General features: G+C 51.5%; 2 protein-coding genes across 2 annotated transcripts; both read right to left on the bottom strand.

The window, feature by feature from the left end:
- Positions 1–262: 262 nt before the first annotated feature.
- Positions 263–838, bottom strand: LOC311309229 (TMF-regulated nuclear protein 1-like; the record flags this gene model as incomplete). Its single annotated transcript, XM_084438409.1, has 1 exon — positions 263–838. The coding sequence occupies one exon, from the start codon at positions 836–838 to the stop codon at positions 263–265; it is 576 nt and encodes a 191-aa protein (XP_084294535.1).
- A 5,194-nt stretch (positions 839–6,032) lies between these two features.
- pgfb (placental growth factor b) lies at positions 6,033–24,085 on the bottom strand (the record flags this gene model as incomplete). Its single annotated transcript, XM_084438410.1, has 7 exons — positions 6,033–6,060; positions 6,190–6,252; positions 6,411–6,440; positions 6,563–6,642; positions 6,790–6,986; positions 9,672–9,708; positions 24,023–24,085. 7 exons carry the CDS (start codon positions 24,083–24,085, stop codon positions 6,033–6,035), a joined length of 498 nt encoding a protein of 165 aa, XP_084294536.1.
- Positions 24,086–25,299: the final 1,214 nt, after the last annotated feature.

A 25,299-nucleotide genomic window follows, 5' to 3' on the forward strand; every position in this document is an offset into this window, starting at 1 on the left:
CCAGGCTAGCTCCAGCAGAACAGGCTAACTCCACAGACCAGGCTATTTCCAGCAGACCAGGCTAGGTCCAGTAGGCCGGGCTGGAGCAGACTGCTCTAGAGATAGATCTACATGCAGAATAAAGTAGGCACTCCAGTTTCCAGAGGTCCAGTCTCAGCGCAGCAGAGTTGGGGGGTACGGTAGCATGGTAGTGAAGGGGGTTGAAGCTGGGGGTTCAGGGAAGATGGAGAAAGGGAGGCTATAGAGGTCCGGGGCGATGGTCCTATTTGAGTTTTACGGGCCAGGGCAGGCAGGTCCTCAGCCCCAGCATTGACGAGAAGACGATGGTCGGTCGATGTTTCTTGAACCTCAGGCCTTTCTTCAGCTTCTTGCTGTTCTCGGCCACTAACAGTTCTCCCTGCTGGCTGGCCACGGCAATATGTGACACCAGTTCCCCATGGACCACCGCCTCCTGCTCTGAACGCACAAACACCTCCCTCAGCTCCTCCAGACGCTGCTCCATTTCCCGGATCACGCGCTGACGCTCTTCCACCTCCAGGAGGCGCCGGCGAGCAGCCTGGAACTCCATGCTAGAGGAGGGTGTGACCAGCCTGGAGGAAGGGGCAGTGGTGGAGGCCGAGGGGGGCTCCGAACCCGTCGGCACCCCCGTCACCCTGCGGAAGTCTCCCATAGAGATGGACCTGCGTGAGGCGGGCGAGGGGAGGGCCAGGAGGGAGGAGGGGGACAGGGCCCGGGGAGGAGGGGGGCCCAAATGGGGATGGGCGACCACAGAGGAGAGGGTGTCGGTGTCGGCCTCAGCATCCTCAGCCGTTTGTGCCTGTCTGTGGCGTCCCTTCATGGCTGTTGTTAGCGACGGGGGGTGGGGGGGTCTGTGTAGCTGGTTGTCGCTGGTGTCGTCTCTTCCGTTTCTGAGCGGGAACTTGCGATGAGTGTGGCGCGCTATCTTCCAGACGCTTCATTCATTATTAAAAGATCTGGAGCCCTGCCTTGCGCTTGGGAGCAGCACGCTCACAGCCCATTGGATGAATAGCACCGCATGTCGATGGTGGCTGCCCGGCTGCTGCTGGCCCAAACGTCCTCTGCAATTCTGTTCTAGTCTGCCGGAAGAACTGAAACGGTGAAAGCGCTGAGAGGAGTAGAAAATATGGAAGGTTTTATCCTTTTTCGCTCCACTCTGTCCTCTGCTGTCGGTCGACAGTCTGATCCTCCCACCAGCTGCTCTGCTGCAGTCTCCCTCTCTCCCTCCCACTCGGCTGGTTGCCCATAGCAACACAGTCTCGACGTCACACGGCAAGCAGAGGGATGGGGAGTGTTGTGGGTTGCTCAGATTTCAGTCTCTCTCTCTCTCTCTCTCTCTCTCTCTCTCTCACACACACACACACACACACACCCACGCACACACAAGCACACTCTCTATCTTGCCTTCCTGCTGACTATTATCACTCTTTCCCACTTTGCCATTCACGCTTGTCCTCAAATTGTACACACACACACACACACACACACACACACACACACACACACACACACACCATGGAATATACACACAGGAATGATGAGATGACACACCCCCAGTACAGTAGCTCAAATACATACATTTCATTTAATAATGTCAAGTAATCTGAGACTGTACTGTAAAATGAAGCCTTGTTTGGTAATACCAGGCTCTTACCATGCACCTTGTAATAGATCATTCCCCTTTCCATACCAACCTAAACCGGTCACAACTACACTATACACTCTACTTAGTTGAGTTGATGGGTAATAGTGGAGCTTCTTCTTTGTATTTCAGCTGTAGTTCAACTGTACAGTATTTGCCTACTTACTACCAGTGGTAATTACCTAATAATACACTACAAATTACCATACATTTACCAGGTAAATACTTAGTAATTAGGGAACTGTAAAAGGAAGGGTTATTGAGTTATAAGTTATAACTAGGGCTGAAAGCAGCAGTGAGCGGGCCCTTGCACCCCACGCGTGTCGGGGTACTGCGCCATTAACGAACTCCTCCTACAGATTTCATCCGATAAACTTTATATTCGGTCAGCTTCATCTTAAGACCTTTGTGATCAAAAGTTAAAAAAATTAGTTTTCACCAAACATCCTTGCCGTGCTGCCCCGCCAAATTTTGACATTTCGCCATAAAACAGGATGTCCTCATAACTCCTCCATACATTATCCAATTTGTCCGATATTTCTCATGCTTCATGAAGGTTCTGTCCTGAACACATCTATGTGTCAGTATTGCGTCATACTTATAGCGCCACCTATTGGTGAAACAGGAAATCCTCAAAACTCCTACATACATTATCCGATTTGCACCAAATTGCTGACGCTTCATGAAGGTCGCATTCTGAACACATCTATGCGTCGGTACAGCACCACCTACTGCCGAAACAGGAAGTCCTAATAACTCCTACATACGTTATCCGATTTACTCCAAATTGCTCAGGGTTGATGAAGGTCGCATCCTGAACACATCTGTAAGTCAGTATTGTGTCATACCTACAGCGCCACCTACTGGTGAAACCGGAAGTCCTCATAACTCCTACATACTTTATCCCATTTACTCCAAATTGCTCAGGGTTGATGAAGGTCGCATCCTGAACACATCTGTGCGTCAGCATTGAGTCATACTTATAGCGCCACCTACTGGTGAAACAGGAAGTCCTCATAACTCCTACATACATTATCCCATTTACTCCAAATTGCTCAAGGTTGATGAAGGTCGCATCCTGAACACATCTGTGCGTCAGCATTGAGTCATACTTATAGCGCCATCTACTGCTTACAGGAAGTCCTCATAACTCCTACATACATTATCCAATTTACCCCAAATTGCTCACGCTTGATGAACACATGAACATTGTTGAACTCTATGTTGGTCTACCGCTGGTGAACACAAAGATACATCATTGGAGACTGATGATAGCTGACCATAGCGAACACCCTGACCTCATCACTTCAAACCTTGTCCTCTGGGAACCCAAGCATGGTAAAGCCACACGTGGTGCTCTGAAGACAACATATGTAGATATGATGAAGTACCCTGTCTACAGTTTTGATGAACTAAACTCTGGTAGTTTGGACTAGCATGTGAGGACAGATGTCATCTCAAGAGCCTGTTTGCCCCAGTGGCCTCGACATGTGGTTGGTAGGTAGGTAGTTGAGTAGATCGGAGTTGGTCAGTCTGTCATTGTGGGGTTATTTGTTATGTATTGTGTCTTGAACATCTTGTGTTTGTTCAGTGGCTCATGTTGGGGGGAACTGGAGAGTCCGGTCATCAAGTCTGGTCATTGAGTCTGGTCATCGAATCAGGTCATCAAGTCTGGTCATCGAGTCCCGTGATTGAATCTGGTCATGGAGTCTGGTCATGGAGAGTGGTGGTTTGTCAGATTGAGCTGTGTTAGTCTGTTCATGGAGAGTGGTGGTTTGTCAGATGGAGCTGTGTGAGGAAGTGACCGTTCCTACAAAGACTCCTTCCCAGCAATTGCAAAAGTTTCTCCGACGGAGATCCTGCTCCCAGCCGGCTTTAGGTGACTGTGGTGGTTTGACAGATGGGGCTGTGTCGGCTGCTCTCTTGACCAGAGAGTCTGATTTGTCCATTCCTTGAATCCTTCTGTTCATAACTGTCTCAGAGAGATCTGTTGCCTCCTCTCCAGTCAGATGGACTAAGGATGACCTCGATGTGGTGGATGCAGAGCCGCCGGCTGTTAGCAGGATGTGAACTTTTCATCTGCCTCGGATATTTCTGGTCATTGGGAACATATGGGACGAGAGGTCTTTCCTGGTTCAGGGCTGGCAGCCCACATTCGAAGACGGCAAGCTTTGAACAACCTTGCCTTCAGTGGCAGCATAAATCACATTGCTGGTTCCCAGAGTAAGAGTGAGGGTACTAGAGACACGGCATTTGGACTGAGGTGTGTGGGGGGAGAGCCCGGACTGTCTCCCACCAGCTGTGATCAGAGGGGGGCGCCACACAGCCGGAGGCCAGCTGCCAATGTGAGGGTGCTAGAGACACGGAGTTTGGACTGGGGTGTGCGGGGGTAGAGCCCTGTGTGCACTGCTCTACCCCCGCTGGCTGTGACCCGAGGGGGGCACCTCAGAGCCAGCCAAATACAGCCATCCATTCCCCTCCAGTCATTTTTACCTCCGCAGGGGCGGACTGGCAATTCTGATTGTCGTGCGATTTGGTGACGGGGGGGTGGGGTGGCAGGCCATTCACCATGGGCCAGGCGGGAAACTCCCCGTGCTACCGATGGCCAGTCCGCCCCTGCCTCCGCCCCAGTAAATCACAAGCCACCCGAACATGGCTCGGACACCTATTCACCTCCATTCATTTTTTGGACTAGGATTACACAAAAACTACCAGACTGCTTTTCATGAAACTCAGTGGAGGAGTGTTGCATGGGCCAATTTAGAACCCATTCAAGTTTAACGTGCACAGAGCCACGAAATGCATTCAGAGCCGGAGGTCTGTGCTCTCTGATTTTGTGTATGTAATAACACACAACCAGCAATACAATGATATATCTCTTTATTATTATGTTCACAGTTATTTGCATCTATTTACAATACACATAATTGTTTGGACATTTCTGTATCATAATTAAAGTGTCACATACTGTATTTAATTTTGAGTTAGGCTTATGTGAAAAATGTTCTTGGTAAAACTGATATTGAAAATCTTACTGTAGTCTTCAAACTGTTCACGAATAGGCCTTCAAGCTCAGCAAAAAACCATTGAACATTCCCATGTGTTGAACAAAATTCGAGCTGGTCCATCTTCTATGGATTAGTCTCCCATAACATACTGATACTCAGCAACTCATAAACATGAAGGCCCACATCAGGACAAAGTAGGAGAGTACAAAATCCCATAAACATTACAGCAGGTGGCCAGAGTGCCACATTCACAACATTAGTATTGCATGACATAAACTGTAAGGCAAACATAGTGTTTGAAAGAGAGAGAGATATGAGAATCCATTTATATTGGGTAGAAAACATTGCATTATGAGGTCCTAGGAGCAGCAGACACCTTCAATCTTTGGTTTAAAACATTTAAATACGTTATGAAATGAACATAAAAGTCTATAAAATTCAGAAATATGACATAAATTATAATTCATCACCACAAGCTGCTGGTTTGCATTCCTTGTAAATGTGTTTATTCTCATTTCCCTTAAAAGTAGGCTACACATTCACACCAACATAAAAAATTGAGGAAATATAAAATACAAACTTATTGACATAACTATCACCACAACAATATCTTATATCAAACCTCTTTCTTGACAAAACCTTATTGATGTTAACAATACCACATATAGCCACTAGAGAGGGATATTTTACTATAGTCACATACAGTAGCCTACTGCGTTGGAGCCATAAAGGAGGCCCACGTCATACATTAGAATCCTCACATATTTCAACCAAAAAGTAGTATAATTTGCTTCATTACTTAACAGGAAAGTACAGTCTTGAGTAAGATATAGCAGTCAGTGGTAAGGGTCCTTGAAAGTTCTTTTGGTCCTAAAGTTTAAATGAAAAAATGGAAACCTGTTCCAAGTTGTTACTTTAGTTCACCGATAGGTAAAAATAGGTGCTGTGATTTAATGATAGGAAAATGCATTAATAAATATTCATTATGAAAGGGAGTAACCAGCTTAATCAACCACAGTAATGAAAAATAACAATAGCCAATAATAATAATAATAATAATAATTATCATCATCATCATCATCATGTTATACAGTAATAGAAAAGGCATCCATGTTCCATCCATTTTGGTCCTCCATTGCACTGGTTTCCTAGAAACGTCAGTTATGTCAGGCGTTTCACACGGTTGCTTCCACCCAGCAACAGGAGCTTCCTGTGGAACCTTAGTCAGACATCTCACCATAACAAACCAGCTGCTTGAGTCTGTAGGTGCAGACACACACACACACACACACTTGATGCTGGTAGAACTGGGAAGTGAATAAATATTGCGTCGGTTTGGGACAAGGGCAGGTCAGCTGCTGCAGTTACCTGCGAGGCGGCAGAGTCTGACACCTTTGGGAAACAAACGGAACAAAACGTAAGAAATTAGCATACTTTTACATTGTAACACAAGTCTAGTATGTACTAGTTAGGGTCTTTGGATGTTTTTTGTTTTTTTATGGAGAGTACCGTGCTACTCACTTGTCACAATCTTTCACTCTGTGTCTGTCCTTTCGTTTCCTTCCTCGACCTCTTGGTTTCCTCCTACAGAATGATTTCCCATGTACAAGTTAGAGACCCCAGCCCTCTCTGAACATAGACATCACTCACAACAGGTACAATCTTGTAAACTTAATCATCTGGAATGAGTTTATTCCATTGATAAACTTCAATGGTGACATGAAGACAATTAATATGCTCACCTTTCACTTTTTGCCAATGCCCTCCTGATTCTGAGGACGAAACAAACACATTAGGTAAGATAGAACATGCCATTTAAGTCAATTAACCTACAGGTACTACACTTATGGCAGTCACATGTATTACCAAAACATGGAGTTTTTTTTCCTCTTACCTACATTCACATGTCTGGTGCTCAAAAAATGTCATCTCTACATATTCCTGGCCCTGCTCTGCTGGCTTGATTTTCAACAGCTGAGGAGACAGACACGAGTTATTAATACAGTAGCAGTGGAGCATAAAGACAATAGTTACTGTATTAATTATGTAGCGGTGGAGCTGACTTTCTGTGCCAAGTTATGAATCTGAAACGGCCTGAAAGCAAGACTTCAGGAGGAGCACCTGCATGGTGACATTGGAAGTCTGGGTGGGATGACACTCAAGGTTCTCATCTCCACAGCAGCCGGCGCAGCGAACCAGCGGCACACAGGAAGGGCTGTAGATGTGCTCCACCTCCCCGGGGTACTCCTGCACCACCTCCACCAGCTTCTCTATGGTCCGGCAGAAGCTCCGCCCCCACACTTCCTGGAACAGCATCACTGGAGGGGAGAGGAGACAGGGCGAGATGGCTGTCAATCAATGGGATAATACTGTAAGATACAGTAGTGGTGGCCACAGTTAGTTCTCTGTGTGCCCCAGCCACAGTGGACGTTGCTGGTGCAGCACCTGCATGTAGCTAGAGTAGCTAGCCACAAGATGGTATTAACATCCAGTTACAGCACCCGTCAGGTGGGAAAGATGCACATTTGCACAATAAGAGTCCACCTAGTCTCTCTCCAGACTCAAATATTAAATTGAATCGCTGCATTCCACATACTACATACAGTAATAGAGTCTGTGCCACTTCGGCGCTCAAGCTGGTATTCTGAGGGCGTATCGATATCAAAATTGAAAGAGTGACAGGTCGTAGCAGCAAACGAGAGACGCTAGCCCAGGTTAGATGGGCGGGGCATATCTATGGGTGGGAACGCCTGATAGCGAAAGTCGTTACTGATTGGTTTCGCAGGGATTCCTGTGAATTGCCAAGATTTGAGCACCAGATTTTTGCATGAAGTGTCCCAGACCCATAGAGAGATCTGCAGCATGCAGTAACGTAGTTAGCATAGCTTACGTAGCGTATCAGCGAAAGAACTCTCATGGGTCTGGGGTTGAGACCACAGTCCGCCTAATGAACCTGGTGTCATATCATATGTCATACTGTGTTATGCAAGGAGGGGGATTTCACATCAACCTGGTGTGTGTGTGTATGATACAATATATTGTACATTGTGTGTGTGTATTTGATTTGATTTGATTTGATTTATTGATGGATTTAAAAACACAGACAGGAATCCAAAGGATAACATGACAAAGAGAAAAACCCTTATTTCCATCATGGTCCCAGGGGCTGTTAGGCCACATGACATGACAAACATGACATGACATAAAAACATACATTTAAAACATTAGAAAAGTGGATAGTAGGATTCCAACTAAAAACTGGTTAGAATCCTAGTATAAAGGCGCTATTCCTCTACCCTGTCCATGAGCCACTTCTTGACAGATTTCTTGACCAGTGTGTTTAGGCCATACTGAATTATCCTCTGCTCTAAACTGTAATGAATTGGTCACACAGCATGATCATAACAAGACAAAAACAGAACAGCCTGTGTACTTCCAACGGGGTGCTCTCAAAATGTTGTTGCAAGCATGGAAACTCCCACTGATGCCTGACGTGTATCCTGTTTTCATTTTTAAGAAAAATTGTTTGTGTAATGCAAGCTTTCCCGTGGGAGCATATGTGTGAAAGTGTCCCGATAGCATCGTCAGCGGGGGAAAACATGGCCGACTGTACTTGAACAACACAGAGAGGGAAGATAAATAAATGCTGGGGAAAAATGGCAATAAGCAGAACCTGGCTAGGTACTGGGCCTGGGGCTGGTACCGGGGCTGGAGCAGGGACTGGGCCTGGGGCTGGTACCGGGGCTGGAGCAGGGACTGGGGTTGAGGCTGGTGCTGGGGCTGGATCAGGGACTGGGGTTGAGGCTGGTGCTGGAACAGGGACTGGGGTTGAGGCTGGTACCGGGGCTGGAGCAGGGACTGGGGTTGAGGCTGGTGCTGGGGCTGGAGCAGGGACTGGGGTTGAGGCTGGTGCTGGGGCTGGAACAGGGACTGGGGTTGAGGCTGGTCCCGGGGCTGGAGCAGGGACTGGGGTTGAGGCTGGTACCGGGGCTGGAGCAGGGACTGGGGTTGAGGCTGGTACCGGGGCTGGAGCAGGGACTGGGGTTGAGGCTGGTGCTGGGGCTGGAGCAGGGACTGGGGTTGAGGCTGGTGCTGGGGCTGGAGCAGGGACTGGGGTTGAGGCTGGTGCTGGGGCTGGAACAGGGACTGGGGTTGAGGCTGGTACCGGGGCTGGAGCAGGGACTGGGGTTGAGGCTGGTGCCGGGGCTGGAGCAGGGACTGGGGTTGAGGCTGGTACCGGGGCTGGAGCAGGGACTGGGGTTGAGGCTGGTACCGGGGCTTAAGCTGAACTGCACCTCTGGGACCAGGCTGACCCTGGGGGTCAGCGCACAGAGCCCTCCATCCTAACAGCTGTTTATAAAAACAGACAGCGGGGTGGGTGGCTGGAATGCCGTCATCCTGCTCCCCGAGCCAATCACCAGCTCCCCGAGCCAATCACCAGCTCCCCGAGCCAATCACCAGCTTCCCCACGGTCGTCTCTCAGCACGTTGCCCAGCCACGCTCTACGAGTACAGAGTGAAGTCTCGCATTCCCAGCCTCTCGTTGTGTCCTGATTTACAGTAGAGAGAGGCTGGAGGCGAAGGGGATCGGGTGAAGGGGGTGTCCCCAGTACCTCATCCATCATCCCGGCTAAGGGCTCTGGGAAAACCCACCCTGACCTTGGGTAATCCCTGCTTGTCCTGACGTACCCCCTGCAACCCTCCGCAATCACATGATTAACCCACTCTCACATAAGTCAGTAGTAATCAAGCAGTATTCAACAAGCATGTACTTGCATTTGTATTAAAAATAGATAAATCAATTGAGCCGGACGTTCTAGTGCCGATGGGGTGATGCAAAGCAAAGACACACACACACACACACACACACACACACACACACACACACACACACACACACACACACACACACACACACACACTTGTGTCTGTCTTGTATCTGTGTGGGGAAGTGAGAGAGACTCGTAAGTGAGAGAGGTGGATTAAGACATAGAGGTTTCTTACCTTCATCTGTGCTGTTTGTGCTGGATGAGTCAGAGCTCTGCAAAACAGAAGAGATCTGGGTTTAAAAATCGCTCCTGAACATAACAATTTAAAAAAGTTAATGATGAAAACCGTATAACATTTTGGGAGAACTATGAACTAAACAGTTGTCAGATGTGGTGATTTCAGAATGAGTGTCAGTCACAATCTTTCAATTTGATTTTGATTAGATTTATTGACAAAAGCAAAACATAAGTATAAAAAACATATGTGTCTGCATTGTCAGGGATAAAATGAAAAGTCCAAGACTTATTTCCATCGTTGTCCCTGTTGTAGCAGTGCAATGATCTCGACAAATCCAAATTATAAGCGACATGGCTGTGCCCTCTAGTGGTCAATACTGAAATCACTAGGAGAGGAGAAGGGAAAGAACTGAAAGGTAGTTTTTTTTTTTCTGTGGAAAAGTCATTTTGACAAGCACCAGATCCATCCCATTCCTCAATGTGTTCAACTGTTTAGGTTCAAAGCCTTTTTCATGTGGTGTAAGATTCAACCCTCTATTTATTTTCTCATTGGTGGTTTCCCCCCTGTCTTGATTTTCCCATCCTCCCACGAGAAACCGAGTACATTTCTCATCATTTGTCTGGAAAAGCACAAAACCTTGGGGTGACTCCATCTCAGCTCAGGAAGAGAACTTTCGATTAGATAAAATACCCTCTGGTTGAACCTTTGGACAGGCGGCACACAACCCGCTTCCGATATCTCACATCTGGCGTTGAGTTCCTCTCTCTGATGCAGACCTTGCAACTAATCTAATAACACGCTCAATTAGCCTGCAGTCTGTTGAGCTGAACTCTTAGGACCAGTCCAACAGTTATTACAGTTATTATGCAACGGCAAGCAACGGCAAACAGGCAAGCAATGGAATGTCAGATGGAATAAAAGTTGTTTTTTTGACAGTCAGATCATCCTCGAAATGCCTCCCTTCCTGTTCTGTTCTGGTCCAAAGTGAGTTTGCGGGTAAGCTGTGCTACGGTCAGCCAAATACTATATCCAAACAATTTTAATGAAGAGGAATGTCCTGCTTTCATAATGATCATACTGTACATCCATCCGTCCGAGACAGCAGTAATCTGACACACACACACACACACACACACACACACACACACACACACACACACACACACACACACTTCCAGAAACCCCTCCTAAGTGCTTCTCAGTTTCCTGTGTCTCTCAGTGGCGTGAGTGAATGGCAGCCAGGTCTCGCCTCTAATAAGTGGGTTGGAGACATGGGATCCTCTCTTCTCAGCACTAAGACATAGACCAGAACCCCCAGCACTCACAGACCACAAAACTGCCAGTCCACCACCGCAGTCTGGACTTTCTCTCCACGCTGTAGACCCTTTCAATGGAGCTTTCCGGCACTAGGGACGAATATGAACATTCTATGAAATAGTCAATAACCAGGAATGCCCGTCTTGCCCGGGCATCTCTGGCTCTCCAGGTCCTTCTGCTTACCGCAGGCCTGGGGTAAAATTGTTGTACGGTACGACCCGGGGGGACCAAAGAAGCGGCACAGAGCGGTTGATCCGTTAGCCCGTGGGTTTGTTTATTTCCAGGACGTAGGGAAGGGGATATGCGGGAGAAAGTGTGGTGCGCCGAATGGTCTCGGAGTATGGGATGTGTGAATACCTATGTGTAGTGCGTAGTGAAGACTATGTGTGTGGTCTACCGTGGGTGCGGGGTGATATAGGCGGGCAGGGTGTTGTATGTATGTGCGTGCGCCTGGCTACAGTACAGTCCGAGAGTCCAAGGGATGTCCAAGGGAGGAGGCGAGCGTGGTACCGGGAGATCCGTCCGAGGGTGTCCAGGGGTTCGGGGGTGGTTCGAGGGGTTCTGTGGGTCCGGGGAGACGGGGAAGGGATCCGCGGGAGGCCGAGAGGAACTGGGGCCGGAGAGACGCGAGGGAGGGTCCGTGGGAATCTTGGAAGGAAAAACACAAAACGGGGTAAGGCAGGGTCCGGGAAAGAAAAGGCAAGTTGACTAGGAATCACAGGGAGCGAGATTTGTACCGTGTACATAAGGCTACGATCTGGCGATGAACTGCCGGTCCCGCTGGTTCTTGTAGCAGCGGAGGCAATCAGCGACAGGTGCGCTGATTGCCTGATGGAGACCGGCTGCGTCGTCGCCTAGCCAACGCTCTCATTGAGCGCGCAGAGGTGGTGGGCTGGTCAGACGGCGTCGGAGAGGCAGACCGTGACGCGCTCCGCGCACGCCCCACAACAGTACCCCCCTCCCGACGCGAGACTCCCGGCGAGCGCCCAAGGGCGTCAGGGTGGGCCCGATAGAAGTCGGCCAACAGGGCAGGGTCAGCCAGATAGGAAGGGGGCACCCAGCTCCGGTCTTCGGGGCCGAAACCCACCCAGTCCACCAAGTACTGGAACCCCCGGCCCCGACGCCGGACGGCGAGCAGCCGCTTGACGGGCCACACCTGGTCGCCGTCCTCGAGGACACGGGGAGGAGGGGGAGCTGAGACAGGGGGCGACAGGGCACTGACAGACACCGGTTTAAGTAGTGACACATGGAACACCGGGTGCACCTTCAGGGATGGAGGGAGGGAGAGACGTACCGCGGTGGGGTTGATGACCCGGTCGATGGTATAGGGCCCCACGTAGCGGGGAGCGAGCTTCCGGGAGGGGACCTGGAGAGGGAGATCCCTGGCCAGAAGCCAGACGCGCTGGCCGGGGCGGTACAGGGGAGCCGGAACCCGCCGTCGATTGGCGCAACGCCGGGACCGCTCCGTGGCTCTCAGCAGCGCAGCACGGGCGACCTTCCATATGCGCCGACACCGCCGGAGATGGGCCCGAGTGGACGGAACCGCCACCTCGGACTCCTGCTGGGGGAACATAGGTGGTTGGTAACCCAGGGAACACTCAAAAGGCGACATACCCAGTGCTGAGCTGGTCATGGAGTTGTAGGCGTACTCCACCCAGGCCAGGTACTTGCTCCAGGAGGCGGGGCTGCGGGAGGTGGCACAGCGCAGCATCGCCTCCAGGCTTTGGTTGGTCCGCTCCGCCTGCCCGTTGGTCTGGGGGTGGTACCCGGAGGAGAGGCTAACCGTGGCCCCAATCCCCTTGCAGAAGGCCTGCCACACCCGAGAGGTGAACTGGGGACCACGGTCAGAGACGATGTCCTGGGGTATGCCGTGGAGCCGGACGATGTGGGAGACGAGGAGGTCGGCGGTCTCCGCAGAGGAGGGGAGTTTGGGCAGAGCCACAAAGTGGGCGGTCTTGGAAAACCGGTCGACGATGGTGAGGATCACGGTGTTGCCCTGGGACCTGGGGAAACCTGTGACAAAGTCGAGCCCGATGTGGGACCAAGGCCGACTGGGAACCGGTAGGGGACGTAGGAGGCCCGCCGGAGGTCGATGGGACGCCTTGTTCCGGGCACAGGTGACGCAGGCTGCAACGAACTCCCTGGTGTCAGCCGCTATGGAGGGCCACCAATAGCGCCGCTGGAGGAAGGTCAGCGTGCGGTGGGCGCCGGGGTGGCAGGCAAAACGGCTGGAATGGCCCCACTCGAGGACCCGAGAACGCACCAGGGTCGGGACATAGAGGCGGTTGAGGGGTCCGTTGCCTGGGCCTGGCTGGGCGCGAAGAGCCGCCCTGACCACAGAGTCGATGGCCCAGGTGACGACACCCACCACTCGGGCTGGGGGCAGGATGGGGTCAGGGGTGTCGTGGTCGGCTGCCTCCTCCGCGAACTGCCGGGAGAGGGCGTCCGCCTTGGTGTTTCGGGAGCCTGGGCGGTAGGAGAGGGTAAAATCAAAACTGCTGAAAAATTGGGCCCAGCGTGCCTGCCGGTCGTTTAGCCGCTTGGCGGTCTTGATGTAGGTGAGGTTGCGATGGTCTGTCCACACCAAGAACGGCAGCTCAGCCCCCTCGAGCCAGTGCCGCCACTCAACCAGGGCCTCGTGGACTGCCAGCAGCTCCCTGTTCCCCACGTCGTAGTTGCGTTCTGCGGGGGTGAGACGCCGGGAGAAAAACGCGCAGGGGTGGAGCGGTTTGCCCTCTTCAGACCGCTGGGAGAGGACGGCTCCGACGCCCGTGTCTGACGCGTCCACCTCCACGACGAACGGCCGGGCTGGGTCTGGATGGCCGAGCACCGGAGCCTCCGTGAACAACCCCTTCAGGGTCTCAAACGCAGCGTCCGCCTCCGGGGTCCAGGAAAAAACTCGAAGAGTGGATGTGAGCTCGTGGAGAGGGGCTGCCACCTTACTGAAGCCACGGATGAAACGGCGATAGAACCCCGCAAACCCCAGGAACTGACGCAATTCAGTCCGGTTGGTGGGTTGGGCCCACTCCACCACCGCCTTCACTTTTCGGGGGTCGGTCCGGACGTGCCCCCCCTCCACTATGTACCCCAGGAACTCCACTGAGGCCGCGTGAAACGTGCATTTCTCCGCTTTAACATACAGGCGGTTCTCCAAGAGCCGCTGGAGGACCAGGCGGACATGCTGCTCGTGCTCCTGCTGGGAACGGGAAAAAATAAGAATGTCGTCCAGGTAAACAACAACAAAAATATTTAACATGTCCCGCAAAACGTCATTCACGAGGGCTTGGAAAACGGCAGGGGCATTTGTGAGCCCGAACGGCATTACCAGGTATTCAAAGTGCCCAAGGTGTGTGTTAAACGCCGTCTTCCACTCGTCGCCCTCCCTGACACGGACGAGATGGTAAGCGTTGCGCAGGTCTAATTTCGTGAAAATGACAGAGGTGGTGAGAGGCTCAAACGAGGAACTAAGGAGAGGGAGGGGATATTTGTTCTTGATGGTGATGTCGTTGAGCTGACGGTAATCGATGCAGGGCCTGAGCGAGCCGTCCTTCTTGCCAACAAAAAAAAAACCCGCTGCCACCGGGGATGAAGAGGGACGGATGATACCAGAGGCAAGGGACTCGGATATATACTCCCGCATCGCCTTTTTCTCGGGGAGGGAGAGGTTATACAACCGGCTAGAGGGACGCGGCGCATCCGGGATGAGGTCGACCGCGCAGTCGTAGGGTCTATGGGGAGGTAGAGAGAGAGCGCGTTCCTTGCTGAACACGGGGGCTAGGTCGTGGTAAATAGTAGGAACGCCAGACAGATCCGGAGGTAAGGGGTCAGGCTTGAGCGTCCTAGGGGAGCCAGGGGCAGAACGGAGACAGTTGGCGTGGCATGCGACGCTCCATCCGAGGATCTGCCCTGTGGACCATGAGACGTGGGGATCGTGTCTCTGGAGCCAGGGTCTCCCTAACACGAGCGGGGCCGTGGGCGAACAGATAACAAAAAAACGCATGGTTTCTACATGGTTGCCGGAGATGGAGAAGGAAAGGGACTTAGTGCTGTGTGTAACTTTCCCTAGTGTGTGCCCATCCAGGGCGTAGGCAACCAGAGGGGTTTCCAGGAGAACAAGGGGGATACCAGCCTGCCGGACAAGCGTGCTGTCAATGAAACTGTCGTCTGCCCCAGAGTCCAGAAAAGCGCTAACGGTCAATGACTGGCTGTCCCAGGAGATCGAGGCAGGGAATAACATACTAGGTGAGCTCTTGTTCTGGGGCAGCGTCAGGTGGCTTACTAGTAACCCCTCAGCTAGTAAGCCCTGTCTTTTGGGCGGGTAGGACAGGCACGGATGAAGTGACCGGGCTCCCCACAGTATAAACAAAGCCCTCCGCGCATGCGCTGTTCGCGCACCGCTTCCGAGAGCCGTGACCGGGCTACCTGCATCGGTTCCTCCTCGGACTCGGCTGGACGGAGAGCCGGTGCACGCTCGTTGGGTGTCGTGAACCGTGGTTCGGGGTGGAATCGGGGAGCCGGGGGAGAGGATCTAGGGGCCGCTGGAGGAAGACGGTGACAGCGCTCGGCGCGTCTCTCACGGAGACGTTGGTCCATCATGAGAGCCAGGTCCACCAGCTGGTTGTAGGTCTCGGGTCTGTCCCTCATAAGACCGTCCTTGACAGCCTCGCTAAGGCCCCGTCGGTAGGCACTGAGGAGGGCCTTGTCTCCCCACCCACTGTCGGCCGCAAGGATGCGGAATTCAACGGTATACTCCGCGACAGAACGAGAGCCCTGCTGGATTACATGGAGGCGTGTAGCGGCGTCACATCCGTCTACGGGGTGGTTAAACACCAGAGTGAACTCCCTACGGAAAACCGCATAATCTGAGGTGAGTAACCCGTTCTGATCTAGCGCGGCTGTAGCCCATCTAAGGGCCCTACCTGTGAGGAGTGACATGATGTATGCCACCCTAGCCCCGTCAGAGGCGTACCGGCTAGGTTGGTAGCGAAATGCTAATTCGCATTGACTGAGGAACCCACGGCAGAGATCGAAGTCGCCCTCGTAGGGCCTAGGGGTGGCTAGGTTCGGCTCTCTCTCCGGAGCGACGGGCGCAGGAGCCTGGTACGGGGGAGACGCTGCCATGGGTTGAGCGGCGGGGGGCGGAGGTTGGGACTGCGCCCGAGCGGTGCTGTCCAGCTGATCCAGACGAGCCACAATCAGTGCAAAGGCGTCGGTGAGCTGGGTCTCCAGGCTGGCTAGCCGTCCCTCGTGCCGCTGGACAGCCCCAGAGAGAACGGAGAGGGCCGAGACGTTGGGTACCGGTGGAGCCGGGGCGTCAGCCGCCCCTGTGCCGCTGGGGTCCGTCATGGCCAGATCGTAATGTTGTACGGTACGACCCGGGGGGACCAAAGAAGCGGCACAGAGCGGTTGATCCGTTAGCCCGTGGGTTTGTTTATTTCCAGGACGTAGGGAAGGGGATATGCGGGAGAAAGTGTGGTGCGCCGAATGGTCTCGGAGTATGGGATGTGTGAATACCTATGTGTAGTGCGTAGTGAAGACTATGTGTGTGGTCTACCGTGGGTGCGGGGTGATATAGGCGGGCAGGGTGTTGTATGTATGTGCGTGCGCCTGGCTACAGTACAGTCCGAGAGTCCAAGGGATGTCCAAGGGAGGAGGCGAGCGTGGTACCGGGAGATCCGTCCGAGGGTGTCCAGGGGTTCGGGGGTGGTTCGAGGGGTTCTGTGGGTCCGGGGAGACGGGGAAGGGATCCGCGGGAGGCCGAGAGGAACTGGGGCCGGAGAGACGCGAGGGAGGGTCCGTGGGAATCTTGGAAGGAAAAACACAAAACGGGGTAAGGCAGGGTCCGGGAAAGAAAAGGCAAGTTGACTAGGAATCACAGGGAGCGAGATTTGTACCGTGTACATAAGGCTACGATCTGGCGATGAACTGCCGGTCCCGCTGGTTCTTGTAGCAGCGGAGGCAATCAGCGACAGGTGCGCTGATTGCCTGATGGAGACCGGCTGCGTCGTCGCCTAGCCAACGCTCTCATTGAGCGCGCAGAGGTGGTGGGCTGGTCAGACGGCGTCGGAGAGGCAGACCGTGACGCGCTCCGCGCACGCCCCACAACAAAAATCCCCCTACGTGGATAATCTAGGCAGATGTGTCAACTGCAGCGCTATACTATGTCACGACACTGGTTTGAACTATACCTGTTCAAAAGCCAGGATTGGTGCTCAGAGCAGCATCCGGTACGAGTGCCACGCCACGGGACGCGGACCCTCCGACGATGCGGCGCCCTCCGTTCCCAGCGCGGCCCGGGGAGAGGTCAGGTCACGGTTATCGCCGAAGTCGTTTACAACTCCATGGGCAGTCGATTTGTCTCCCTATATCCATCCGTTGATGCCAAGGTCATAAAATAAATCCTTTCCCCGGTGTTAATTGGCATGTGATTTGAGGTTTTCCTCGTGTTTTTCGAGCCGTTCGCGAGGGAGGGGATCCCGCCACATCACAAGGGATGTTCGGTCCCGTTCTGGTGTGCGGTGGGGCTGGGAGGATTCGGGGTGTGTGATTTCCAAGCCCAGAGGTAAGCCGGGTGATGACAGGGCAGCCTCTCTTGGCACCTCCCCTGGCCATGAGAAGGGAAGTGAGCTGGCCGCCAAAATGTTGGCGGATTAGCCGGCTGCATGAGGATCCTCACGTAGCAGCTCCTCCCTCCAATAGAACAGCAGTGACTAAGTCCTCCAGTATCCTATTTTATCCTTCAGAAAAAACGACATCAGGACTGTTACTCATAGCACATGCACCTTCTTGCAAACACGTCTCCTTTTAACTGATCGTGTCCCAACAGGGGATCAGTCGAGGTGGATTTCATAACAGCTAGCTCTAGAGGTATTAACTCCGCTCTGTGGAGAAGCGGATTCCACGGCCTGTTTATGGGGGTTGGGCCGGGGGGCTCCTGAGGAGAGCTCGTTCTTGCCGTCAGTCTGGTGAACATGTTGGAGGTGTACTCTAGCTAGCGCTCAACCACCCCACCCCCCAACCCCACCCCCACCTACCGCGGACGAGCCTCAACGCCCGGCCTGCGTTTCCCACAGGAGCGTCGTACGGCCGTATTCTCAAGGCCCCCGGGGGGCTGAGCGATACAACATGTTTCCCTGCTCCCACTGAGAGGCTGAGAGAGGGCAGGGAGACGGAGAGAGAGAGAGAGAGAGAGAGAACGAGAAGGAGAGAGAGAGAGAGAGGAGTAACTGATAAAACATCCGCAAATGTCATATGACTGGCTAAGGAAGCCATCCATTTCTCCACAGATCCTGTACAACTCGAACTAAAGCGGGAAGACACTTTGAAATGCTTCATCATACTGTATCCATCCTATAGAGGGACCGAGGGAGTGTGTCCCCCCCACCCCTCACCCTCCCTGTGTCTGATAGGAGGACCTGCTCTGGGCCCCGGGCCCAACGCGAAAGAGCAACTCTGGGGCTCCTTATTCCCGACTCCCACACAGCTGACGTGCGTCATCTTTAACCTCCTAGCGTCATGCCAGCTGGGGGAGGCAGGCCAGGAAGTTTAAAGAGCGAAAAAAAGAAAACAACATGGCCGTAGACCAAACAAAAAAGTGGTCGTTTGGGATTTCTTGAACATGACACGAGTATCGAATGTTAGCCGAGACTGAATGTCACCTTTTCGCCCACTCTTTCACCCACCCTGTACCACTGACTAGAAAAGACGCTAAGTTGACTGTGGACAGGCATGGCTCATTTGTGCCCTTGCCTTTAGAAGTTAATGAGATGCTGAAATGTTCTCCAATGGAAGTGGACATGACATTGTGTGTGGGTGTGTTGTCTTCTGCACTGTCAGAGCTGCGAGTGTGAGCTTGCGGGTTTCGTCCCAGCAGCCAGATTTAAGGAAAAAGAAAGTGATCACGTCATATCAAGTTCATGATTAATGCCAGCCTAGATACAGGAGTACAGGCTAAAATATCAGTGTGATCCAACAGACACACAGCAGACAAATATAGTCCACCTTCCTTCTAGTTCCCGCTGTGAATTTTTCTCACAAAATGAAACAGATCCAGGCACCAATCAAACGGGTCTTCTGTGGCTATGACATTGTCTGTCGATGGCCCCTGGATGAGTTACAGGTCAGTGAGTTTCGGGGTTAGTTAGGGGGTTGGGAGAAAACCAGCCCCCCATCCAGCCCCCCCGTTCCCAGATCCAGGCCAGTGGAACACACCACATCCCCTCCTGGTGGAAAACCTCAGAAGGAGAGAAGCAGCTGTCTTACTGTATGTTTTAGGAGCATAAGCATCCACTTAAAGAGTAACCCTAAACCCTTCTGTACCGTATGCTCTGCTAATGGCTTGTGATGTATTAATTCCACCAAGGGTAGGATTACTGTCTGGAAAAATACCGCTCAGAAAACTGAAACCTTTTAAATGCAACGCTACGACACTGGAGGAAAACCTGCAAGCGCAATGACAAAGAAAGTAACGGTCTGTTCAATTTGTTAAAGGCTGTAGAGCTCATTACTCCCATGTACAGTACAGTACCCACACACTACACACACACACACATACACACACACACGGGTCCAGATAAGGCTGACCGGCGGTAATTGTGGTCCTTATTACAGTAAACGCTGTACTCCCTGTGTAAACCACACTAAATTACAGACAGATGGGAGATTAAAGCCTAGCAAGTGGACGGTCGCCCCGAGCACCACCGCTCACCCCCATCTTGTAGGAGGAAGGAGAAATCCATATTTCCTGATTGCGATTGCGACTCTCCCCTGGGCCGGGGCATTACAACTAGAGAGTTAAGGGAGGGGGGCGGGGGGTCACCACGACATTGCGAGACCCCTATCAACCAGCAGGTCAGTGATCTCCCATCTGAAACCATAGATCCCATAGATGACTGAAACCATCCCTCAGATGAAGTGAGGTGTCCCAACGTTAGGGAAGTTACGGAAAGGCGGAAAAGATCCAAGTCTCGGAGGAGTGAGTGGCCGCGGGGCCCGTTTAGGCAAAGCGAGAGTGTGCGTGCCATCGCAGCGCGTGATCAGTCGCAACCCGTCGCCTCCGGCATGTCAGTTGGCGAAGGGTCTCCGGTATGTTTTCAGGACCGCTGTTGTCACCCTGTGAGTATAAATAGCTCCCTCCCTCCCCAGTATCCCCACGGCTGCGCTGATTGGCTGCGTTTGACACAGATGGTCAGGCTCAAGCATTGTTTTTGCTCCCAGTCTCAATATAAAGGAAACACCTGTACAGACTCATCCCCTCGTGCGCGGCCGGAGCGTACGGGAGCCGCAGCTCTGGACTCCAGGCTTTCCTCTGTTCTCCCGCCCAGGGCCGAGGGGAGCATGAATCACCGCTGAATTGTTAGGATAAAGACCTCCAAAAAAAGAATTGCCCTCCACTCCAGTGCCAGAGTCAAACGAGGTAAATGAGGAGCAAACCCCGCTCCAACACAAACTCTACTCTTGGAGCAAAGCCAGAGGAATAGTTTCTTAATCTATCATAGGGGCTTTAATTGCATAAACAATGGTCCACTCTCTGTAGTGCTTTCAAAGTGACCGCGGATTAGAGACTTGATACAGTATTTGCAGTCACATGAAAAATAGCTGAGTAACAGTTCCTCGACTCGCCGACTCATGTTGGTCAGTCTTCATGTGTAGTTTATGAGCAAAAAGCCTGATTCAGAGACAGCGATATGATGAATCCTGGATAGATAAGTCATAGAGAGGGGACCGGGTACATTCCTACGGCTCGGTAATGAGTGTTGGAAGCCGTCCAGCGTGGAGGGAAACGGGCCTTCGAGAGGAGTCATCAGCACGGCTCTTTGAACGTGGGCAAGCAGAGCAGACAGGACGAAGCGCTCGGTGCCACCAACACCTCGGTGCCCACAGCAGGAAAGGCTAATAATACACTGTACAGGATAAGAGAGGGCAGAAAATAAAGACTGGAGGAATGTGAGAGGCTCGAGCGCAGGAATATGGACAGGGGACTGTGGTCTGGTGACAGGATCATGGGACCGTGTGACAGGCCACCATTGTTCTGAAAGGGAAAGCCAGGTGTTTCCCATCCTCGACCCCAGCTAGCCAGTGTGACTGTCTCCAATCTGTTTGCACACACACGCACATGCATACACGCACACACACAGTTGTGTCCTGATTCATCTGTATGAAGATTAACAGCATTTATTACTCAACATGCCTGAACACAATCCTCTAAGTGACCAACAAAAGAGTTACAAACCTCAAAAAAGCCTGTGTCAACAGCTGCACCCATGACACTGACGAGAAACCATCATCATCAATTACAGCAGCATATTTTAGGGTAGGGAGACACTCGAGTCTGGAGAGGGACATTTATAAATGGTCCCAACCACATGGCCAATGTTTGCTTTTCCACTCTGGTTGGCCAGACTGAAGAATGGTTTACTGTGGGCCAAGCAAGGGTGGACAGCTAAACAGCCCAGACCCATACCAAGAATGACTGACTGACTGACTGACTGACTGACTGACTGACTGACTGACTGACTGACTGACTGGCTGACTGACTGACTGACTGACTGACTGACTGACCGACTGACCGACTGACCGACTGACTGACTGACTGACTGACTGACTGACTGACTGACTGACTGACTGACTGACTGACCGACTGACTGACTGACTGATTGACTGACCGACTGACTGACCAACTGACTGACTGACTGACTGACTGACTAATGTCCGACTGAACTAACCCTATTGAGGAAACCCCCCTCAATACTGTCTCCACATGCACCTACTACAGTATGGGCCTGCTGCTGGTTTCAGAACGTCCTTCTGATCGTGTCTGTAATGTCGTCCATCTTGGCTCAGGTGTGTAAGTGTTATTTTATCGTGATCCTCCAAGCTAAATCATGGAGTTCCCTGGAATGTAGGACTTATACTGTATGCTGAAGCTATCAAGCCGTGTCAGACGAGAGGGAACAGAAAACCATTAGGATAAATCCCTGTCTGGCTTCCATGTGAAAATGTGGGGGAAACCTGTTGTCAAAGGAAGATACTGGACATCTTAAAAGGGAGAGGACATAAAAAAGTCTCTTTATCTTCTTTTCAGTTCTACTTAATATGGGAATAGATCGGAGCTTAGATCATGGTATTGAGGATACACTGAACAGAGAAGACTCATACGGGGAGTCATATATTTTGAATCTCAGGTTAATATACAGTACATAGTTTACATCTCCCCTCCGTCCTCCTCAGGCTGCCCAAAGCTGTTGAACCCGATTCTGTATTCACTAAGAGCACTGGGTTTTCTCACTCATGTTTTGACTAAGCAGTCCATGAGCTGATTATAAGGATTAGTAGAGATGTGGCAGACCCCTGGCTCTCCCACTCCATCACCCTCTCTCTCTCTCCCTCTCTCCCACTCTCTCTCCCTCCCTCTCTCTCCCTCCCTCCCCCTCTCTCTCTCTCCCTCTCTCCCTGACTCCCTCTCTGACCCCAGACCGGCTCGTAACCCCAGAGAGACATGCTGCTCACGCCATTGCTTGAGAGCAGGGCTGAGTCTTAGTGTAGCTCTCGGCTCAAACCCAAGCCCTCCATTCACAGCCCTTTGGCTGGACGACGGCAGTACCATTCAGTCCTGTGGCCAGAAGCAGTCTATAAACGCTGAGACAATGGTGGTGAATGGGCCCAGGAGAGGAACCAGCCCTGCATTAAACATGAGACCCCGTGGCAGCAGACACAGCCGCATTGTTGAGCCTGAACCAACCCACCTCGGGAGGAACGGCCTGAAAGGGTTCCCTGGCTCTGTTTCGGAGTAACAGCATGCACATTATGCCAAAGTCCGGTGGCACATCCCCAAGTGTTAGTGCGGGATGGCACAAGCCTGTGAATGAGCTCTCACTCCTGTTTTAGGACACATGTATTGCCGGGACATTTTGAATGTAAGGCTAGAAGCTGGCAGAGCAGGGCAGTGCCAAGGGAGGCACAGAGCAGCTTTGTCCTATTCCACTCCTGGGCGACACCGATAGGACTGCTGAGTTGCCATCTGCCTACAATTACATTATCAAAGTGCAATCGCACACGCGCGCGCGCACACACACACACACACACACACACACACACACACACACACACACACACACAAACTCATCCTTATCAAAGTGCAATCGCACACACACACACACACACACGCACACACACACACACACACACACACACACACACACACACACACACACACACACAAACTCATCCTCTTCACCATGGCCATCATGATCATCACTATATGGAAAAGAAAAGTCTGCTGCAGATAATGTGAAAAGTGCAGAGAGGTGTGAACTATAGTTTCTAAACGTTCCTGACAAATGTAACCAGTCAGACTGCCAAGCATCTCAATAGCTCGCAGAAACAGTCTGATATCGTACCTCTCCCGACAAGCTGTGAATGGACTTGGGAGATCAGATGGGACAGAGACCGATATATGAGATCGTGCATAGCCTACCATTAGTCATAATCTATTGTATGGGAAGTATGAAAGGCTGCTATCCTCTCTACGAGGAGATGATGTAGTCACATTCCACTTCATGACTCGACGGTTTTTAGGACGCCACGGCCGTTCAAAGGGGATCATGTTATCAAGAGAGCATCAGACCATCACACATAGGCAAGCTGTAGCCTATGAAAGGCTTTGCTGAGTTAGTGAAGTGAAATTGCCAAAGAATATATAAAAGTAAAGAAAAAGAAAATAAAAAAAGTTTATAAAAAGAATACAATGTGGATATTGTGATAATTAGTCCAAGCACAAGAGTGTTAGGAATTGAGCATTAGAGTTTATCTGTATCATAATCTTGGAGCCGGCAGCAACACTGTGACTGTAGGTACACCGTACAGTTTACGAATAAAATGATATTGAATCTTGAATTAGCTGAGCATTATTGTCATATGTCCGACATCATGATTATCTATGTCTGTTGCCAGTAGGCGTGAAACAAGTAGCATAGGCTATTCAGTGCTGAAATGACATGAACAGTAGCCAAGGGCTTTAACGTGACGCCCACCTGTGCAGGTGAAAGCTGAAGTTGAAGCGCCACCGCAATCTGGATGACAAACGAGAGTTTCATTTCGTGATGTCTCCCTGAAGACCAGAGTGTTGCAATGCAGGCGGAATCCACCAAAAGTCCAGATATTCGGGTAAGGAATGATGCTGATACTCTCTAACTCCAGTCTCCAGAGGATCTCTCGATGAACCGCAGGAGTCACGTTCCTTTGGCTTCACCTTCAATAACGGTGAGGCGAGCGCATCGTCACGTAGGCTATCTGCCTCTGTCAAGTGTAACCCGAACCAAACTATTAATGAATGAACACGGCTCTTAGTTCGAAAATAGGTCTACGTGAAAGTGTTTTTTAAGAAAAAAGAAAACCGATTTTGACTGAAAAGTGTATGTCCACGTGGTCGCCTGACAAAAATGCCGGTAACAGATTATTTTCTATGAACCCAAAGTCCCCCCCCCCCCAAAATCCCAGATATTTCAAGCAGAATATGTGAAACAACAGATGAGTCTTGCGACAAAATCAATAAACATCTCTGCAAAGGTGGCAAGTAAAATCCTCTCAAAAGTGCACTGGGAGCAACTGTCACAATTCGTGACCCAGTCAATTTGGTTGTTTCGGTCCTCCTCTGTGCGTTTCCTCGGTCAAGTGACATACTAGCCACTAATTGCATCACACTACCTCTCAACATGTTACCCATTTAATCTCCTCCCCTCCAGTCCCCCTCCCTCTGTTCCTCTCCATCTCTCCGACTGCAACACCCGCGTTTTACTCCTCAGACGGTAAACCATCTCAAAAAGGTATTAAATTACTTTTTTGTCCTGCAATGGGATTTACTAGGCAGTTATAAAAATGTATACACCCGAAGTGCAGGATCATATTTCAACACCTTTCATATTCCCTTAGTAGGGCCTATTGAGGAGGAGGATAGATGTAACTCATACTGTAGGCTATGTTTCGGCACACCCGTGGCATGATTAGGACCCTGGTCTCCCACTTGGGAAGCAATGTGCTGACAGTTGCGCCAATAGAGACATTTCTCTTGGAGGGACACTCAGCGCTCCTTTTGAGGAGTGAGTTTCACCAGTTACTCTACGTTTTTTCACTCGGTTACACTCACCCCTCCAAATTCACTCCACACCTCTGGACATCTGGGTCACGGCACCAATGTAACCCAGACGTTTCGGCATGCCCAGGGCGGGATTAGAACCCAGGCGCCCCACTTGGGAGGCGGATGTGCTGACAGTTGCGCCAATAGGGACGTCCCTCTTGGAAGGACTGTCAG

This window comes from Borostomias antarcticus, assembly GCF_949987555.1.
Source record: "Borostomias antarcticus genome assembly, chromosome: 5".
Classification (NCBI taxonomy): domain Eukaryota; kingdom Metazoa; phylum Chordata; class Actinopteri; order Stomiiformes; family Stomiidae; genus Borostomias; species Borostomias antarcticus.